General features: G+C 41.4%; 1 protein-coding gene and 1 pseudogene across 4 annotated transcripts in view; one reads left to right on the top strand and one right to left on the bottom strand.

The window, feature by feature from the left end:
• The window catches only part of atp2b1a (ATPase plasma membrane Ca2+ transporting 1a), a 118,331-nt gene that overhangs the window by 4,966 nt on the left and 91,979 nt on the right, over positions 1–21,386 (bottom strand). For 3 of the 4 annotated variants that reach the window (XM_046379390.1, XM_046379391.1, XM_046379389.1), the window contains 18 exons: positions 14,157–14,354; positions 13,594–13,851; positions 13,259–13,384; positions 11,200–11,361; positions 10,290–10,328; positions 8,019–8,174; positions 7,665–7,879; positions 7,120–7,362; positions 6,775–7,016; positions 5,957–6,194; positions 5,037–5,216; positions 4,866–4,953; positions 4,641–4,747; positions 4,316–4,507; positions 3,294–3,507; positions 2,987–3,198; positions 2,738–2,845; positions 1,669–1,857 (listed from right to left, as the gene is read on the bottom strand). In XM_046379390.1, coding sequence (XP_046235346.1) covers positions 1,669–1,857; positions 2,738–2,845; positions 2,987–3,198; positions 3,294–3,507; positions 4,316–4,507; positions 4,641–4,747; positions 4,866–4,953; positions 5,037–5,216; positions 5,957–6,194; positions 6,775–7,016; positions 7,120–7,362; positions 7,665–7,879; positions 8,019–8,174; positions 10,290–10,328; positions 11,200–11,361; positions 13,259–13,384; positions 13,594–13,851; positions 14,157–14,354 — 3,167 coding nt within the window. Of the gene's footprint in view, positions 1–929; positions 1,047–1,668; positions 1,858–2,737; positions 2,846–2,986; positions 3,199–3,293; positions 3,508–4,315; positions 4,508–4,640; positions 4,748–4,865; positions 4,954–5,036; positions 5,217–5,956; positions 6,195–6,774; positions 7,017–7,119; positions 7,363–7,664; positions 7,880–8,018; positions 8,175–10,289; positions 10,329–11,199; positions 11,362–13,258; positions 13,385–13,593; positions 13,852–14,156; positions 14,355–21,386 lie in introns of all 4 variants that reach the window. The other variant, XM_046379392.1, reaches the window with a different exon arrangement.
• Positions 20,412–20,588, top strand: LOC124054127 (annotated as a pseudogene).

Here is a 21,386-nt window from a genome sequence, read left to right as displayed (position 1 = left end):
GCCTTTGAAAATACCAGCTTAAATTGATTTGCTCTCGATGTCCTGATCTTCCAAGCTGAACCGACCTGATGTGGAGGACTCCCAGACCTTTTGAAACTATGCGCAGCCTTGCATCCAAACACACCGACAAACTGTGTCATTATCAGCTGCTTAGCCACTACAGGGTGCTATCGGAGCCTCCACCCACTCTCTTAACACACTCCCAGAAAACAGCCACAGCTGGAGAAGAAAAGGTCATTAATTCACCACTGACTGACAGTACATCCACTGACACTCAGGTACACCCCCCAACCCTCCCTCACAGGAGGTCCATGTCATGGTTTGTCTCTACTGATTTAGACCGTGATCATGGGCGTATACTCAAAACATTTACCCGACTAGGGACTAGAGAGCTGTGACACAGACCCATGGGTGCTACAGGGGCACAGAGCAGACTGAGGCAGCTGCAGACATACCTGGTGACAGTCGGTCCAGAATGTAATTTTAGGTCAAATAGTTAACACACATCATCCCTCTTCCCTCCCCTCCCTGCTGATAAAAGAGTACAACCTTTCCATTTCTGAGACCAAAGCAGAAGCCGAACAGAAAACATGATGACACAGAGAAAAACACCTTGACACCAGAAGCGACCTGGTTACAGGGTACATGTATATACAGCAGTGTTATCGAAGCAATATGGAAGATGTGGTATTTTTGGTGTCTTTTTTTTTTTTTTTTTGGAAGAAAACAGGGGTGGGGAGACATTAGGAGGAAGCATGAGAGAGTAAAAGTGTCAACGTTAGGTGAGAGGAAGAGTGAAAGAGGAAGATGTTAGAAGAACAGAAGAAATAAAAGTCTCATGCACTAGAGGAGAACACGCACTCACACCCCACAGTGGCAGAAGCGGTGTTGGCGGCAGTGGCAGTAGTGGTAGTAGTAGAAAAGGCTACATGTGTAGGGCTAGAAACATTGGTTACATCGTGCTGTTGTTGGCTGGAGTTGGAGGCCTGTCGCCTTAGAGCCCCCTGAAAGGAAGTTCCACTCTGGAACGCACTCACTACATCCATCTGCAAAGAATCAGACAGCGTGACAGGAGAAAAGCCCAGAGGAAATAAAACACAACACAGCCAGAGGAGAGAGAAAAGAGAGAAAAAATAAAGAAAAGGCACCAGTAATCATAGAAAAAAATGTCACTTGGAAATTGGATTTAGGCATTATAGTGAAAAGAGAAAGGTGGGGGGAAGGTTGGAGTTTAAAGGCACTGATCGCAGGGAGCTCGGACTCCAAGAACCTGACCTCACTTCTCTGCTGAATCCTTCCATATTTCCAGCTATAGCCATGTCAATACTCCTTGAACATTCAGCTGTTCTAGCATGCTCTCCACCAAATCCAATTTGCTTGCTTCTCATCAGTACCTTCAAACTGGTTGCGTTTTAGCAGATAGATTCAGACCGGGTCAGAAATGGGCATAGGAACCCGCTTTAGCTCAGAAGCAGAACAGAAAAAAATTACAGGGTAGGGCTTTTCTTTTTAGGGCACAAGCCATTCTTTAAGAGTGCCGAGAGAAACAACAAAACAGAGATTTTTAAGCTGGAAGAGCAATAGAGAGTTAAAGGGTTTATGGCTTTTGATTCCCTTGATGTGTGGTGTAGTGTTGGGCGGTACACGAGAAGGACTGCAGATTGTTACCTGAGTCTGGATGCGATTGAGGCCTCGGAACCAGAGGATCTGGCCGCGGCGAAGCTCCCGTTCGGCGTGGTCAATCTCATCCATGTCCTCCAGCTCCTCCAGCTCCTCGTCTGGGATCTCCTCTTTCTGGGTGCCGTGACCCGCCGTTTTCAAGAACTTTAAGCGGCTGGTGGGTATCGAGGAGATTACCTGCACGACATCGGGATTTACATGAGCAGGGTTGACTTGTGATAATGTTACCCTCTTCAGTGTGGTGAAGTGACATTTCATTAAGGCAACACATGCCATGTTTCTGGGTACATGGTGGACATTAAGCAGCCAGTGACCCTGAAAATTAGCCGCGCTGACAGAGGTGAGACAGTTTGACGTCAGCTGGTTTGCTCATTTGTGTCGGAGCCCAACCCAAAGGGAAGTTACACACTTAACACATCTGAACTGAGTCACTAAAAGCTGCTGCTGCTGCTATTTTTCAGGCAACAATGCCAAACATTCACTGATTTCAGCCTCTCAAATGTTACTTTTCTTTGTCATACGTGAATGCAAACTGAAAAGCTGGGTTTCATCTTTGTCTCTTAGACAGAATAGGCATTAATTTAAATTGTCTTGTCATTGCATAGACAGAACAATGATTGTATTATTTGAGAAAATGATCAGCAGGCTAATCAAAAGATGAAAAGGATGTTTAGAAGAGACAGAAGGATTAAATATATAGCAAAGTAAACATGAACAGTAGTCCAGTTTAATAGTGGATGCTTATACAAAGAAAAATAAATACATTTTTAAAAGTATTCAACATAAAAAAAAAAAGTTTTGTTCTCATGTGGCTATATAAAATTCAAAGCTTGAATAAAAGTATGTACTGTGCAGTGTAAGTACACCTCATGGTTTATTCCATATTACATACTGAGTTTACTCATCTCTTTAGTAGGACATACTGTACTGTTCCACCCCTTTGCCACCATTAGATTCCCACCAAACCAACTCCAACACATGGGGGCAGTGTCCTACCATGTTTTCATATCTAGGGCCAAGTGAAATGGTGAAACTCAGCTGTATAGTCATACAATACCTGTCCCCACAGTAGAGAGCCAAAGCCTAAGAAAGTGCACCAAAGCCACTGGTCGATGGTCAGACCAACGCAGCTGAAGGGCTTCCCTCCGAACTGCACTATGACGATCTAGAGGAGCAGGAAGAGAGAAATTATAAGAGAGCAAACTTTAAGATTTAACATTTGCAAGCGCTGTTAAACTGATCATCTTTTCGTGTATGAGTCGCTGAGCACATGCACAAGAGGCAGACATATAACATAAACATTTACCTGGATAATGAAGGTACCCAAGACGATACTACAGAAGATAGGGTTGTTGAAGATGCCCTCAAAGACATTCCTTTCGCCGTGGATTTTGCGGGCGTTGATCTCGTTGAAAAGCTGCATCATTACGAAGGTATTGAAGACGATGGTGTAGTGTTCAGAAGGTGGGGCGTGGAGAGGCGCATCCCTGCCGCTGTCAATGTCAAACAATTTCTCTCCTACAGGAGCCATCAGAGAGAATTTGTTAGAAAAAAATAAATGGATGGATTTAGCCAGTATACACACAAAGACTCCTCCCTGTATGGCTTCTTACCAGCAAAGAGCAGAGTAAAGATGATGATGAGCTGGTACACCCCCTGACCCAGGATGTTCTTCATCATGGTGCGGGAGATGAGGGGCTTGTTGCGGCCATATGGCTTCCTGAGCAGCAGGGCTTCTGTGGGGGGCTCTGTGGCCAGGGCTAGCGAAGCAAAGGTGTCCATGATGAGGTTGACCCACAACATCTGCACTGCTTTCAGTGGCGAGTCCTGGAGGTAGAGAGGCAAAGACAGAAGCACTAAATTAGGTGGAGAAGAGGAAAAAAAAAACCCAGTCACAAGATTTGCATCACCGTCACACATGCTGCAACATCTCAAACACGGAGAAAAATTCCTCTGGAGATATTTCAACTGACAAGCACCAAATTGCATGTGACAACTTATGTTGTTGTCTGCAGCACAACTGAGTGCACGTTTATAAGCTGTGGCACTACGATCACTGAAAACTGATAGGTGGAGAAAAAATTGACCTGTCATGATTTTAATTAATAAAGACAACTTAATAACAACTTGGTCTGGCATATTTAAGATAAATTAGAATATTTAAGGTGGATCTGCAATATTTTGGCAAAGATACAAAAGAAGACACTTGAATCACTACCACAGGCAGCAGAGTGCAGCTCTACAAAAATTAAAATGAAAAAAAAAAATTAAAAATTAAAATTAAATTAATTAAAAAATTATAATTTTGAGCGCATGAAAAAATTCAATGAATACAGCAAACGAGCCAGCCTGAAAGTGCACAGCAAATATTATCAAAATGATGCCAAACCCTGTGTTTCCCCTAATATTTCACATCTGAATCCACAAAGATGTGCGTAATTAAAAACTCCACAGATCTGAGATAAGCTTTAGTTATTTAAGTCTGTTGCTGCCAGCTGTACCAATTCAATTCCTGGGAGTCAAAATGTGAACTAGCAAAAAAAACTTTTCACAGTTTAACCTCCTTCACACTGGGACCAATACCTTTTTGTAAAAAATAAATAAATAACGTGAAACAGACTCTTCTTGTGCTAACCTGTGTGATGCAGGCTCCTGTAAATGCTACAATGACTGCCACCACGTTAACAGTGAGCTGAAACTGGAGGAACTTAGAGATGCTGTCGTAGACGTTGCGTCCCCACATGACAGCTTTGACGATGCTGGAAAAATTGTCGTCGGTCAGGATAATGTCGGATGCCTCTTTGGCTACGTCTGTGCCGGCAATACCCTGGAGACAAAACAGGAATGTGACACATTTAGTAGATATTTGATAGTAAACAGTGCTTTACAGGTATAAAAATCAACCACCTTCTGACTTAATAACTATTCTATCTAAAGAGTTAAACATGGAGAAATCTTACCATAGCAAAGCCAACATCAGCTTTCTTCAAGGCAGGACCATCATTGGTACCGTCTCCTGTCACTGCTACCACTTGTCTCTGTTCTACCACTGTACTGTCAATTATACCTGCAAAAGCAAAACATTACAACTGAATTAGAGGAATTAAACCCTGAATTTCAAAACAAAACTGGTGACAACAGAACCTTTTTCACACATTTTACCCAAACCAGAAAAACAGAGGTACCTTTCACTAAGGTGTGTTTGTCTGTGGGGGAAGAGCGAGCCAGCACTCGTAGTTTGGGCCAGATCTTGTCAATGCGTTCTTGTTCAATCTAGAAACATGAGACAAAACCCTAATAGAATCACAACAGTGCATTTTTTACAGTCTGAGGTACAGAATTTAGCTTTAGCCCACCTCTCCTTTTTCATTGCGTATCCTTCGGTTGAACTCTTTCCCCTCCAGGCAGATGAAATCATCTCCAGGCTGTAGGATGCCACACTTTGTGGCAATAGCTCGGGCTGTGTTGATGTTGTCCCCAGTCACCATCCGCACCGTGATGCCGGCACGCTGGCATTTCCTGATGGCATCTGGGACCTGAAGGAAAGCAGACAAACGTTATATTTGCATATCACAGGGGGATATTAAAATTAGTGCTTGTGCCGCTAGACTCTGAAGTGTTGATTCGTAACTTCAACTTTGCAGTTCCCCTCAACTTTTATTATTTTTTTACACTCTATTTGGGTTGAGAGTTACAGTATATAAAGACTGTATCTTGGAGAAAGAGTTAATGTGTGAACGAAGAAGAAAGCTGACCATCTAGAAAACTAATGACCCAGTTCTATTTCAAATACAGCGTGGAACCTTCAAAAGAGCCACTCCTCATGTTTAAGAATGGCTGACAAAGCATATGGCCATTCAGCCTTCTTGCTTTACTCAAAACATCTGAGCGCACAACAGCGCAGTCTGAAAGAGCCAAACCTCTAAGTTTCCAGTAAGCTTCTACAGAAATGCTTTAGAAAAGCTTTAGAAACACTCTCCTTGACATCTTTCGGATATACCATTGGGGGACGTGTGCGAATATTTCTGTGACTTCTCAAAACCTAAAATCTGACATTCATCCCCATTTCCTGCCATGACTGACCATCTGTATGGGGGTGAGAAACAAATCAGGGCTTGACTTCTCTCCCTCGAGCTCTCTTTCTGCTACAACAAGCCGAATGTCTTCCAGGAGAAACAGGCTGAAAATGTTAAGCTCTGTCTTCTTGTTTCAATTAAATCAGACACTTTCATGTAACCTCACACTGATGCGTTTCACTGCATGTATAGCCACAAACCTCGGGTCTCACGGGGTCTTCAATGCCCACCACGCAGATGCAGGTCAGACCAGTGAGGATGTCGTTTTCATTGTCCCAGTCAGGCTCACCCTCAGAGGCAGCAAAATCTCTGTATGCAAGGCAGATGGTCCTGAGGCCCTCTGAGGCCATAGGCTCGATCACTTTCTTAACCATGTCATCTCTATCCCTTGGGCGAAACACCTTGGATTCACCATTTGCCGTCAGAATTTTATAGCACCTGGGAGGTGAAAAGAGGATATATTAACATTAAAAAGAAGAGGGTAAAAAGAAAAACAGAGGGAAAATATGCAGAGGAAGAAAGGCATTAAGAGTGATGTAGTTCAGGAATGTAGATAAAGAAGCTGATAGGTAGGGAGTCATGAATAGAGAAAGGAATTTAGATGAGATAGAGTTAAGGGCAAAGGAGAAGTTAAAGTGTTTGATTGGTGAGCTGCAGTAGTAAGGAGTCACACTAAGCCCTCTGTGGGTTAAAAAGAAGCCTGCTTGGCTAAGAGGCTTACAGAGTTGTTACCGGCTCATTTTCTCAGTGGCTGTTTTTAAGTCGCAAAGTAAGGGGCTTGGGTGGGATGCACTTGAACTTCTTAGCTGCTTAAGTCATTACGCGTATCATTTACCGCAAAGTCTGTCCAGTTGCAACATGTAAAAAAAAAAATCTACAGAAAATAACCTTTAAATGAGAAGAATAATTTATGTGAATAGGATAGATCGGTGCATATCTGGTCAGGCCAGAATTCCAAGAGAAACAGAGAAATAAAGATAAATTACACAATGCCAATACCATAAAGTCATTTTCTTACTTTTTAAGGAGAATTTCTGAGGCCCCTTTGCTGAACATACGGTAGCTGCCATCAGCCATCTTCAACACAGTGCTCATAGACTTGCGGACTGAGTTGAAAGTGTAGACTTTGTATAGTTTCTCTTCCGGGATCTCAGTGCGAATAGCCTGGTAGTCGCGCTTCAGGTCATTAGAAAAGCCAAGCAAGGCACATTCGGTCTTGTTGCCCACCTGCCGTGGAAGGCCCCCCTCTTTCTCTGGAGGCTGAAAGGAAAGGTGGGAAGATGTACATAGTGAGCAACAGCAAAGCAGTATTCACGGTGATAAATAGTGTATTTATGAGCCACGCTGCTTTTCTCAGGCCTACCATAATCTTAGTAGTGTAGGCGCAATTGACTGCGATGCCCAGAATCAGGATGTCTAATATGGAGGAGGGAATGTTCTCGGGTTCAGGGACCCTCTTGAAATGCTTTTCAGCGATGTAGGCCTGCACCACAGTCATGCGGTTCATGGTAAGCGTACCAGTCTTGTCAGAGCAGATGGCAGTAGCGTTGCCCATAGTCTCACAGGCATCCAAGTGACGCACCAGGTTGTTGTCTTTCATCATTTTCTGTCGATAAAATCAACTAATTAAATTCCAGATAAATGCAGTATGACCAAGAAGAAACACAACATAATTTCTGCATGTGATGGAAATTAATTAAAGACTTGTATTTAAGGACCGAAATTAGTAGCTCTTTAACTGGATAAAGCTCTCTCTTGGCTAACAACTTCATCACAGGGGATCATAGCTGGGCTTTAGGGTATCAGTTAGCCAAGTCTCCTTGTCTTAAGAGCTGGCCCTGCTAGTTTTAATAGGCTAATGTGTAAGCTGGTCAGCACTGGGCACAGGCCAGACTAAGAGGACTTTACCTTAACAGAGTACGCCAGGGAGATTGTTACAGCAAGTGGCAGGCCTTCGGGAACAGCCACCACCAGAACAGTGACGCCAATGATGAAGAATTTCACAAAGAATTGAATGTAAATGGGCACGCAGTCCTTGACCCAGGGCAGTTTCTGGATACAGAAGTTGTCTACTACAAACAACACCACCAAGATGATAACAGTGATGGCTGACATGACCAGTCCTGAGGGGAACGAGAGAGAACAAAATGAATGACAAGCACATAAAATCAGCACGTTTTACTGTCTATAGCACTCAGCGCCTCCAGAATCACACAAGTAAGGTTCTGTGTGAGCTGAGAGTTAAGTTTTTGTCTAACTCACCTGCTTTACCAATCTGTACAGCCAGTTTGGTCAGTTTGCCCTGGAGAACAGACTTCTCTTTCTTTGGCAGGCTGGCTTTCTTCTTCTCCTCTGCGTCAGCTCCCTCATCACTGTTCAGAGGCTGCATTTCCATTGCAGCACCATCCTGTGCTTTAGCTGCAGCAAAGAACAAGAAAAAGTTTCTAAATGAAATGACCTGACAGTTACACTGAGCGGTGTCAAGTGATTCACACAAATTCACTGCACACGATTTGATTTTTATGCAAGACCAACAATGAGTTCAATGTCTGCCTATTCAAACGGATCCCAGGATTTATGAAAACAGCACATATCTATAGTGAGGCTTTCTAATCAAACCAGTGGAACTGTTGTCACAAATCAGCATAACCCAAAGAACATACAGGAGCTGCATTCTTCAGTCAGGAACCAAATGTCGCCTATTTAGATTAGCCTATTTGCTTACATTTGCAAGAGCTGAAATAAAAACGTTGCTGTCACACCAGTGAATGAATAAACTGTAAGTGGACAAACAATACATAAACTGCATTTTATTTAGGTAATTTCATCTTTAATATTTTCATTTTCTTCATTTCCTGTTACAGTTGTGCTCAGAAGAACAATTAAAAACATGTTTGGGCCGGATTTTTATCCAGAGGTTATTAAAATATCTAATTGAGCAGGTAACAAGTCACAGCAAGTTGGAAAAAATACTGTATTCCAGGTATGCAACAATGAATGTGATTAAACAAACAGGTTAAATGAAAGTGACGTCTCCAGAGATGTCACATCACTCAAAATTTTAGCATGCTTGTCATTGCTTCCCTTTTATCAATGGAACTTGGGAAATGTCACTGTAATTATGTTTGCAGTGATCTGACTGCACAGTAATTAGCTGCAAGATTTGGACGTGTAATTACCATACTCCCAACTCCAGATTTAAGGAACAGTTTAACTAGACAGCAGCAGTGGGATCTGTCTGAGGGATCACCTCCTTCGACAGCAACCACAGCAGTAGTCGCCAGTTAAATTCCCATAAATCTCTTTCATCTCTTCCTCAACATCCCACAGGACCACCCTACTTCACGTGCAGAACTAACGGGAATCCCAAACCCACATCTAAACCAGGTAACCTTGGAGATGCAAAGCCTCTAATGACAAAGGAGGGAGGAGAGGCAGATGACTAGCCAGCAGGGGCTGATCTCAGTCGCGTCACTCACCATGATAAAATCATTAGCTCTGCCGAGCACTTACTGTACTGCTGCTGCTACAGGACAAGATCATTTCCATCTCTCACTTAGTGTCATTTTTGCTGACATTATTACTGAGCACAATTTGGGTGTCTTGCATAAGTCATGCAGTCTTGCTTTTTATAAATAAAGGCTGCCCATGCCCAGTTTGCCCGTGCTAAGAGCTCTGTTTACCATGGCATGGACAATAGCATTGTATTGTGTGTGAATGTATGCAGCAGGAAGAGGAGGGGCATTAACACTGGGCTACTGCAGCTGCTGTGGACTGTGGCTTGTTCTGCACTTACATGGCCTGTGTAATCTCAGTCTAAAGGATTACTGTTGATTCCTGGCAGGCAGAGGGAATCTGTGCACTAGGGACTAGCGCCATGGTTGTGGTCACAGAACCAAGCACTACTGATCATGGTGTCCCAGCAGGACTATGAGTCTGGCTAGCTGGCTGACTTACCACTAAACAGCCTCATTATGATTGCTGTCAGTCTGAAACTGCACCAGAGCAAGTCTTACAGTTTGACTCTGAATAGTTCAGATTGGGACATCAATAGAAATCAAATTGCGGGGGCCTGAGGGAGAGCTGGAGAGAGGGATGGGTGGGAAAGCAGATGTTCTGGCCCCAGAATTGTTGCATGGCTTTAATCTCCTCACCACTAATCGCTATAACTGGATTCAGTAGCACCTGCTGCTCAAAGCGCTATGTGCCAGGGAAGGATGAGAAAAGAGGAGATAGAGACAGAAGGGAGGGCCAGACAGTACAATGGATGGGCAAGAACAGCCAGTACTAAGTATACAGTGACATGGGGTCATGAAAGAAATATGCAACTCCTCATTACTTGCATAAAACCTCTGCCAGCAATTATTAACAATTTAATGCTTTAACCTAAATCCAGTGATGTTAAATGGGGAGGGAGACGCTGATAAAGCTAAAGGCTAATACATAAAGGCGCCAAGCTGTAAGGCAATTATATATGGTTCTCTGTCTCTCTTTATATGTGCATGCGTGTGTGTGTGCGGGCAAGTGACTAACCTTTTTTACGATTTTCCACAGATCCATCCTGCTTTTTGTCTGTGGAAAAATACACCACAGTCACAAGACACTTTTTTTAAAATGGTGGGTAATATACACCGCAACTGTACAATTAACCACAAACCACATTAAACAAGTGCACATGTAGATATAAATATGTGTATATATACATACATACATATAATTATGTCAATCTTTGATTTAAAAAAAGCAAGTAAGAAAATTCTTGTAAAGCATCAAACCACTGCTGTAATTTAATGACATTTCTCTTTATACAAGAGTTATTCCAACCATTGTTGTCACTGTATCTATAAGTAGAACTGCAAAAACTGTTTTAGTTGACGTTCATAGATCTGTGTGTGATGCTGTAGCTTGATTGTAAATTTGTGCTACTAAATCATCTGTGTTCTCTTGAATGCCAGAGAAAAATCTCTAATAAGGGAGATAATCAGATGGCTTTGTTTGTCTTTAGTGATAAAAATCTAAATATCTTTGGATTTTCTACTGTCAGTCAGTCAAAACAAGACAACACTGTGAGAAACTATAAAGTACTGACTAAAGATTAATTGAGAAATACTCTGTAGTTTGATTTATAATGAAAATAATCACTAGCTGCAATCCTATCCATCAGTAACTCCCACAGATCAGCCAGTAAAGAAGCATCTCTAACTAAGTAGTCAAATCTGTATTGTTTGTGTACATGCAGCTCTGTTGCCAAGTCAGTGAAACTTTTCTGCACATGCTCAGCCCTTTCAGATTTCTATTAGAAAGGGTTGAGCTAAAAATGATGGCATCTTTCTGTGAGAAACTGGTGGTAGAACACAGAAATGTACGCACACACATCCACATGCTGTGAATGTGCTCTGATCAATACCATAAATAAGAAAAATAAAGCTTTAATGATACTGACTTTTTCTCTGTTTCTTCTTCTCCTCCTTTTCCTTTTTCTTCTCTTCTTCGTCTTCATCGTCATCCTCAGTACTCCCAAGTAAAGTGAAGATAATTCCAGTTTGAGAGTTAACACCCACAGCAGTGACCACCATTTTCCCTGAGCCTTCCATTACATGGGTGCCTTGGGACAGAGGAGGAAAATAAAACGTCAATACCAGAGGTAGTGAGATGGCACGTACAGCGTCTTACTAAATGATGGTGTTTCCAAAATTACTTCTGTCATGTTTCACTATCTTTAACCCTGATCAAATATACAGTTATAACTTATTTGATGCTTTGATCCTTTTAATTTTTGGTGCAGACTAAATGTTGAGCTAGATTCCTTTGCTTGATGAGAAGGTGGTTTAGCCAGGCTTTCAAGTGGCATGTTCGACTACACACAAGGAGGAGAAAATAAACGTATGTTTTCAAATGGAGGCAGTAAATACAAAAGGAATGGTGCACTTGCAAGCAAAAAGAAAAAGAATCAGTCACTGATGCAAATACCCTCCAAAGCTTTAATCAACAGCCTTTAATCAAAAGCCAATTGTCAGTCTGGGTGAATTAATGGAAATTTGAGCGGCTACAAGAGGGTTTTTCCCCCAGAGTTTAATATATCTGGGTCTCCATCCCCTTTCAGGACACAAGGAACTCACGTTGATCTGCACCCAAAAAAACAAAAAAAAAACAAAAAAAAAACCCGCAAATAAGAGGAGAAAATATAGAGACTGAAAAGAGACAAGTGGAACAACTATCAATGTTCTCTAATTCCTGTTAATTAGAGTATGCTTTCCTTTCATTCGTCAGAGTGACATAGCCCGTGCTGAGGGAAATCAAAAAGCAGTGGTAGAGCAATGTGTACACACACACATGCAGAGTACACTCCTCTCTCTCGGAGGAGTGCCAGCAGAGAGCCTGATGACCTCGACAAGATGTGTTTCTCAAGAATACCACCCTTATTCAGGGGAGCTGAGCAGTGAAGACGAAGCTATCTGACAGCACCAACACAGTGTTGACGCGGCTTTGTGCACAGCAAAACTGAATCTATTACAGCTTTACATCTGGGGAGTGTTAGATGGCCGATAATTGATTACACTGATTACACACGGTTGGGACACCAATTCACTTTCAATGTGTAATCCAGTTTATCAGAGAGGTTTATCTTTAAAAGCATAAACAAAGTAGCATCAAAACAAGATTTGTGGACTACTTCAAATACTGATGAGTTCTTGGGGTGGTTTTATTTTCAATCTGAAGCTGCAATGGCTCCTTTGTGAATAACCTATAACTAAAAAACAAAAAAATTAAATTAGGGGCATCACCTGTTCATACAAGATTCAAGCAAATGCTTTGTTTTAAGATTGTTTAAAGGTTAATAGTTTATTAGAATTAACTGTTTAACACAGTTTTGAAGCTTCTAAATGTAGGATGACATGTTGGTGTACAGTGAAGCACTGTTCACTTGTCACATCACTAAACCGTCAGAGTACCTGCGGCACAGTTCAAACATCGAACCACAGACCTTCTGGCAACAACATAGCATCCCTGTGAAAAGCTAATTTAAGCTAATTTCCTCACTGCAAAACCGATGACAGCAGATCAAATATAAATTAAAAAAAACATCAAGGCAATTTATGGATGACAGTGTTTTAATTACTAGAATTAATTTTTCAAAGTAAGATTGAGGTCAGTTTCTTCCCTGATGTGCATGTGACCAAATCTAAAAGTCTGTTAAAAATTGATTTTGATATGATAAAACTGCACAAGGGTTACCTGTGATTTAATTTTAATAGACAGAGGTCACAAATGCCAGACACTGAAGAAGAGGTTACTGTATTATTTAAATTTAAATTAAATTCACGATTTTGCAAATGTTTACAGGAATTTATGGGTAGTTTCTTCTTCTGTTAAGACGTCTGGCAAAATAACAAATCGAGTTATGCTTTCAGTCAAATTCTCCTTTCAATCCTCTTTCTGGTAACAACCTGCAAGGAAAGGAGCTTTTGAAAAACAAACAAAATTTGGGTCTTTTATGTTACCTGATAACAGCATTGGATCTTTTTCTTGTGTTTTTTTGACATGGTCTGACTCCCCTGTGAGTGAGCTCTCATCGATCTTTAAATCGTTGCCTTGGATGAGGACTCCGTCGGCGGGCAAGAGGTCACCTGAATGATAAACAGAAAATAATAATAATAAAAATAATAACACGATAATCTAAAAAAATGAATTGTGCACTTATTTTTGAAAGAATCTTGGTTTAAGAGACTCTCAACCCAAGCATGTTTAATTGTCAAACGTACATTGTATCCAAATAAATATTTACATGTAATCAAATGACTGCAATAACATAACACAGCTGACAGTCTCTTCTTACCATATTTTACTTGTGCAATGTCACCGACCACAATCTCAGCCACAGGAATTTGAATAACTTGTCCTCCGCGGACGACAGTAAATTTCTGTTCCTGCTCAATTCGGCTCTGGAGGCCCCTAAACTGCTTCTCTTTACTCCAGTCGTTGAATGCTGTCACCAGCACCACACAGATAACTGACAGGAGAATGGCAGCACCCTCGATCCAACCTGCCTCTGCCTCGTTTTCATCCTCCACACCGCCTGCAGCCTTTCCACAGTCTGCAGAGGGACAGGGGCAAATCTTAATTAAAAAAAACTTTAATGACAACTATCATATAAGTCACTCTAGTTTATCACATCATCCCATCACTCAGACACAATAAAATGCACTAACTGAGATAAATAAAGGCGGTGTAAAATACCAAATGGGATTTTCATTAGCTTCTACTGTGAAATAAATTAACTGACTAACATCTGTTAAACATAAAACATGCTAACCAGAAACAAACATTGAACAGAAACTTATACAACAGCAATAAAAAGAAAAGGAAATAATGAGCTTGTAAGGAAATGTTGTTGCTTACATTCTCTTTGGGCACCTGATGGATTATAAAAAGAAAGGCCTAGTGAAACTATGGCTGCCACTTCTAGGATAATCAGTGTGACATCCTGTAGCGCCTCCCACACTAACTGTAAGAAAGTTTTGGGCTTTTTGGGAGGTATAAAATTCTGCCCAAACACTGTTTTCCGCTTCTCGATGTCTGCGGGCTGCCCACTTAGACCTGGGGAAGGAAGGAAAGAACAAAAAAAGCATTTCAGTCATAAGATTTTTATGTTAAATTTAGCTTGAAATGTGAAACTACAAATATTCACATTAAAAAAGAAAAAGAACATGAAAGCCTTAATTATGTGCCACGTAATTTGAGCACAGATGGATGAATTACTGTAGACATTTTGTTCACAGGAGAACTTGTCTGTACTCTCATCACTGGGCCTCCAAAGCATTTATCCCCAAAAGGAATCAGCATTTCTGACAGGACACCATGGAGGTGACAATGCTGGACAACAATGACACACATTCTGTGGACATGACAAACATTTTCACCTCTTTCAGGTGTGCAAGAGAATGGCTTGCCTTTTTAAACCTGCCTTTTTAAACCGACTGACTAGGGTGGTTAAATCAGCTTTAGACTCAAAGGTGCCCGTGTGTACTACTGTCCTGTTATGGGGTCATCTCTGACACACTGGACGTCTGGTTGGCCTGAGAGCCACTCATCCATGTGCACAGAGAGCATTCTGCAGCCACCCATTCAAATGCCTCCACATTCAAGGCACAGTCATATATTCAAAAGGGCCTTCGCACATTTGATGATGCATGACAGTTTTTCACTTCTATTCATGCCGAATGACTCTGTGTGGGTGGCTGTGCAGGCTGGATGGAGCTGTGCGTGTGTGGCAGAGAGGAGGTGCAGCAGAGCTGGGGGCCAGAGAAGAGTGACTGTGTGAAACTGCTACTGACAACCAAATGGGGGGAGGGGGTGGGTGTAGGTGAGGGTGAAAGGGACTGGGACTAATAAAGAGAAGAGCTACTGATGGCTGAAGGGAAGCTGAACTCAGAAAATCAGCATCTTAATAGGGAAAAGGATCATCAAGGGCATGGTACGGACAGACAGACTGACATATGGGGCTTTTCCTTACACATAGGCTGGATTGGGTCCGCTCAGTTTGACTCAGCACGTCAACGATTTAAATCTTCATTACAATGTGGCTACACTTTTGAAGGTGTGTCTTTGCTGCTGACGCACCTGTCTTCAGCCGATGAAGTTTAAAAGCTGTGGGCCAATTTAGTCTATGACAAGAAGCTGTTTACCTGTTGGAGGTGAGCTGTTTGCAGAGGTGCAGTAAGAACCTGATGTCTGCAACACTTCTCACTGTCTCACTATTGTTGTTTCTGCTTATACTCTTCCTCCCTGATTCAATGTTAAACATATACTTTCACAATAAAAGTCCCCTATTACTTAAAGGCTTTTATTATAAAGGCACAAAATCAGGAAATGTTGGGTTTCCACCAGCAATAAGTAAACATGACTCCTGCTACTGGAAGGGTATATAATAAAACAGTAAAATAGAGCAGATGAAAGTACAAACACAGGGAGGCAGGAGAGAAACTACATTTGAAACCAGGAATTCAGTAATTCAGTTAGAAGCTACAGAAGTAATAAGGGCTGAACATGCAGAGACTTTCAATAATGTCTTTCTCTCTGGTCCCCTGCACAAACACGAGCGGAGTCTCGCAACATGTGCTTGTTTAATGGGGTTAAAGGGATTCGTCATAGCAACACGTCACCGCAGCCTGCTTGGAGGCAGACTGAGTGCGCTTTGGCTCCACTCTGGAGGTAGTCCATCTCAGGTGCGGCTTGACACAACTCAACATGGTTGAACTGGTTGGGGAAGTGCAAATCAGTGTGGCATGGTCGGCCTTGGCATGGCAAAAAGGAAAAAACCCCAACATACACACAGACTAGAAATATGATGCAAATCACGATGCTACATTTGTATAAGGCAGGGCTGCCCAAAGTTGGCGCATCATAAGGTTCGATTTTGGACACCAGATGTTTCTAGTGAAAAACAATTTAAAATTTTTGCAAAGGACGAAGATGAAAAAAAGGAAAAGGAGGAAGGCAAATGAAGTGTACAGCAGCAGATTTGACTGGACCAAAGGTCATTAAACCTTAAAGTCAAGTCTTTATTTCACACAGTACACAGCCTGAGTAGATGCCCAACATGCCCATTTTACATCACCTGAGTCTTGAACTTACAATCATTGCTATCAATGGTACATTGAGGTCATGCAGAGCTACGCAGAAGGGCTTGAGCTGGCAGGAACTAATAGGTAGTGGTTATGACAAATACATGAAGATGCATCAGCAGGACAGCCCAGACGGGAATTATTTAAAATCTCTTTGAAATCATGTGACTGTATTTCTGTGTTTCTTGGTTCTGGTCTGGGGGACCCGCTGCCCTGCATTTTTTAGATCAGCTGTTGTCAAAGAAGGGTCTGGGGAACCTTGAGAGGGTTCCAGGAAGTCCCCAGCAAAAATAAAAGGGGAATAATCCATCCGAGAATAAGACTACAGAATGCATGACTATTTTGGCAAGGGGTTTCACAAAACATCTAAAAGCAAAATTCTTATCAAATGGTCCAGTTTGTGTCAATTTTGGGGTACCCGACATGAAAAGGTTTGAAAACCTCTGTTTCAGGTGTTTCCCTGTTTCTTCATACCTGATTCAAATGAATGGCTTTTTGATGACAAGCAGATCATTTGAATCAGGTGTGATGAAAGAGGGAAACATGTAAAACACACACAACGCCTCATCAGGTACAATAATATTGTGCATCAAACAGGGCTTGAACCCACAGTCTCAGACGCCAAGGACAGTTCACAATCTTGTTGAGTTACCTGCCTAGTGATGAACTACACGTGGCTTCACACTATGACATTGAGGATCAGCAGGGTTGCATGTAAAGACAGATTTCAAACTAGGGACAAAAATTCAGTTATTGTGATAAGTGACATCTGTAATTTATTTTTGCACAAAGACTGATTGCTCCATAGCCGAGAGCTTGATCTTGAAAGATGTTCTATTTCTCATTGACTGCAACAGTTTACATGAGGGTGGAGGGCAAAGTCAGGTATATTTTCATGCACTGCAAGGCAGATTTCATGGAAAGCAGAAGAAGGGGGAGGAGGTGGAGGAGAAGAATTCACCTTGGTGACAATGAGACTACACTTTTCTCCTGAATAAATTGCTTTATACCTAAAACGATTCTGAGTTCAATTTAACTAAAACATGGCCGCTCTGTTTTATCTTTCACATTTCCAACCACTGCTCACTTTAAACAAGTTTCGGTCGGCTTCATTAAAGACCAAAATAATCTTGTATCGCTGGGTACATTGTTAATTGACATTACAACCTAACACTAACACATACTTTTCTAAAAGGGAGGTGAGAAGAATGACGGTGACTCATCAGCACAGCACATTAAAAGGCTATGAGGTTTATCCAGCATAGCTGCCTGTTGCTGCTCCCTGGCTGTCTCTCACCGTCTGCTTTGATTCTCTACGCCTCTAATGAAAACATGCTGACAGCTAATACCCCTTTCAATTTTACACCACATTTTCCCTTTGCATTAGAGCAATAAATACAAGTGACAGAGGACGATCAACATGTCGTCCGTCCATTAGATGCACAAACAGAAAATAGGTTGGCCTTGGCCCCTCACATCATTTTAGTACCCAGAGTTTGTCTCTAGTCAAGCAGCTAATCATTAACCATTTAATTTGGATGCTTGTCCCCAGCTGACCTCACAGGCCACTGTCATTTTAGCCACCACTGACGGGTCAAGGTAAGCCTCTGCTTTTGGCCCGCCACAGTTAAATAAGATAGGGTCACGAATTTTCTTTTACTGTTGTCGCATAACAGTCTAGCCCTGTGGGACACACGGAACTGTTTCAAAGACATCTTATGTCCAAGACAATATGTAAAGATTCATGCACATAATAGTCTTTGAGTAAACAAAATGCAGCAAATAGAAGAATCTTGCACAGTGCCTCCACGTGGTAAACTTAAAAAATAGAGTGCAAAGGTTATCAGAGCTTAACCAGATGCTACTTCACTTTCCTTTCCCCTAGATACAGTCCCTGTCTCAATGACAGAAGTGTATCCTAACATTTGTAGTCATTATTTGTAAATCATATATACAACAACTTCACAGTCAAAGAATTTAAATTGTGCTTTTCAGTTCCCACAATAATACAGTAATCTTTTTTGTGTATATTAATTTAAGCCAGAGGAGGTGAATCAGTTAAATGGTAGTCTCCTCAAGAATTTGCTTATCTGTGTATTTTTGGATGAATGTCCTCCCTAGCCTTTGTAACAAAGGCAAAAATACACACAAACACACACACAAAAAAAGAGTCAAACTAGACAAAGGAAAGGTTAACCTCAAATCTGGGTACGATATGTTAATATATTATTCTCCAAGTCCCACCAGGATAACTGGATTAAGGGATTCCCATGATCTCTGTTCAAGTCACAGTATTACTTTTATCATGCGAAAGACCAGATTATTAGGATTTATACAAATGTCCCAACTGGCTCTACTTCAAGGAATTGCAACTTTTATTTTTTCAGATATTTTATAAAATTACCTGGTTTATATATAATACTAAAATAATACTTGAGGTTGTTTTCCAACTTCTATTAGCTACCTTGTTAGCAAGTAAACCCAGTGTTTCTTTTACATTTACACGTGACCATCAGGGCATTTTAGGTGTTGTTGCACATAAGCAGATTTTGTGCTAATGAGCAGAACTTGGCTCAACAAATGGAACAAAATGTATATATATTATGATCTAATTTCACAGAAAAACTGTTTTGTTTTTGTGAAGCTAATATCGCTACTCCACTCAGGAAATCTGGGACGATGACAAAATGAAATAAGGCTCCACAAGGCAAGCCACAATGCGAATTACATTCAGACCTAGTGTCTACTAAAACAGTAAACATCTAAATGGTTTGCTCCACAGTGTGTGATCAGTCATCGATCGGTCTTGGACATGCTACATCCACTCACTGCCTAAAGCCCACCTGAGCACATCATTTTGAATTCAGACATGAAGACAAGATATACCAGGACCTGGAATTACAGAGAGTAAGCTCTCATTTAACAGTCTGAACCTTCCCACTGGACTGCAATTCACAGCTTTCATGAACTGCAGCCCAACTGCACGAGCCTCTCAGCCCATAGTCGAATATATCAAAAGGCTAGAACCCAAATATTTGACTACACTAAAATAGCAATCAACATGGGGATAACTGCGAAAAAGAGTGGAACACTGTCAATAATACTCATACTGATGCTTGTCCATTTGCTTAGTTTTATTATGCAGAGGAAACAAAGGATCCCATTGGGAGAAAAACTCTGCTGTTTTAGGAGGGCTTGCTGACATTATTCATGCAATGGTACGATTTCATTTTTTGTAAAATGACAACAAGCAACAACTCCGCTCCTACAGGCATCTTTAGGCAGGCATCTCTCCAAATCTCTTCTGGGTGTCTATGGTAGCTTTAAGCTTTCCAGCATCAAGCTGGTTTGGATGCCCAATTGAAAGCATCTCCCAGCTTAAATGCAGACATCTGGGTACATATTGGAGTACAATCCTATGACCATGAGCTGTGATATTCAATGCTGAAAAAATGTAATAAAAGGATGGGAATTTTGCTGGAACTGTACTCCTGTGATTTAGTTTTGCTCTTACAAACAGCTGTAAGAGTCACAAGAGACAGTTAAAAAAAAACAACAAGAGTGGTCACAACTAACGCATAGGAGGCTCAGACATCCTGACTCATCAAGCAAGACCACAAAAATAAGGAGAACTTGCAGCGCTTTCCTTGACTTGGGAGGTGCCAATGACAAATCCGTCAGTTCTGACTACCTTATTCTATTTGCATTTGGGGTCTTAGGCCATCCTAAAAGCTCCCAGCTCCCATAATGCAAGAGTCTTTTCATTGTACCCTCTATGTCCGGTAAACACCCATGTCTTTCAAAAGCTGTGCCCCAAGTACGTAACACAGGACTCAAATTAAAATGTTTCATTTCCAATCCCAAGCCAAGGTAACCCCAGTGACATTACTAGTGTTATCAGGTTGCTCCAACGAAAGCTACAGATCCCATTATACAATTAAGTGTTTTCACAAGCTGAGTAGTGCTTCCCATGATGAGTCAACTGATTTTGATATATAAAAACCCCTTACGATGGCGACATATGTAATAAATCACTTCTCTGCCTTTTGGCTAAGATCAAGTGCAGTATCTATTCTTACCGGTTTAATATCTGATACAATATATTCATATATTGAATGGATTTTTAGCATTGGGAGCTGAAAAAGAGACATGCTCCATTCGCTCCATGCATCAACTCGGTGTTGCGGTGCTCCCTGGAGCCCCTGGACTGGCAGGAAAAAACCTGGGTGGAGTGATTAATCAACGCTCCATCAGTTAACTTGTCCTTATTTCATGGCGGTTAGTTACTGAAGCACAGAAAGGACCAGTAATAAATATCTACACACACAGAGGAAGTGAAATCAAATAACAGCTTGTGGTATTGATGAGTTCTCTCTTTACCCACACAAGCAGATTCTCACCACTATAGAAAAACATAGCAGATTTGAGAAGTACAGCATACTAGCAAAATTAGAGGGACAGATGGTAAATCAAATAGTTGAAAAATATCATTAGTCTACTTAGTGTTGACATGTCCTGTGATTTATGCCCTTCAGACTTCACCTTTTATTTCATTGCTTTGCAGCACTGTGACTGGGTTAATGGTTTACATTTGTCAAACAGACAAATGTAATATCTGAATAGGCTTTTGGCAGTGCTCACTATCACAATTTAGACAGCATACTGTACAATGGGCATAATTAACTCTTTTCAAACTGTTATGTTGTGCCAAAATTAACTTGAATCACTGTCCAGTGAATTGAAATCTTTCTGAATTACAAGATACCCAGATACCCACAGATACCCAGCCTTATGTGGTAGTGTGGAGAACAGCAGTGGGAGTGCCATGATAAATTACATTTAGCTTAACCTGTGCAGAACCCTGCCAAAAACTTGTCAAAGTAAAGTGGTACATCCATGCACAGCAGCAACAGAGAAGTTCAGTCAAACCTCTCTGGGCTAAAAAAGCAGCTTGAAAATGCAGAGGATTAGGAAAGGATTGGCTTAAGAGGTTCGAGAAATGGCC

The sequence above is a fragment of the Scatophagus argus genome, chromosome 22 (assembly GCF_020382885.2).
Source record: "Scatophagus argus isolate fScaArg1 chromosome 22, fScaArg1.pri, whole genome shotgun sequence".
NCBI classification, from domain to species: domain Eukaryota; kingdom Metazoa; phylum Chordata; class Actinopteri; family Scatophagidae; genus Scatophagus; species Scatophagus argus.
Note: the sequence above shows the minus strand (reverse complement) of the source record. Positions and strands in the feature narration are given on the sequence as shown.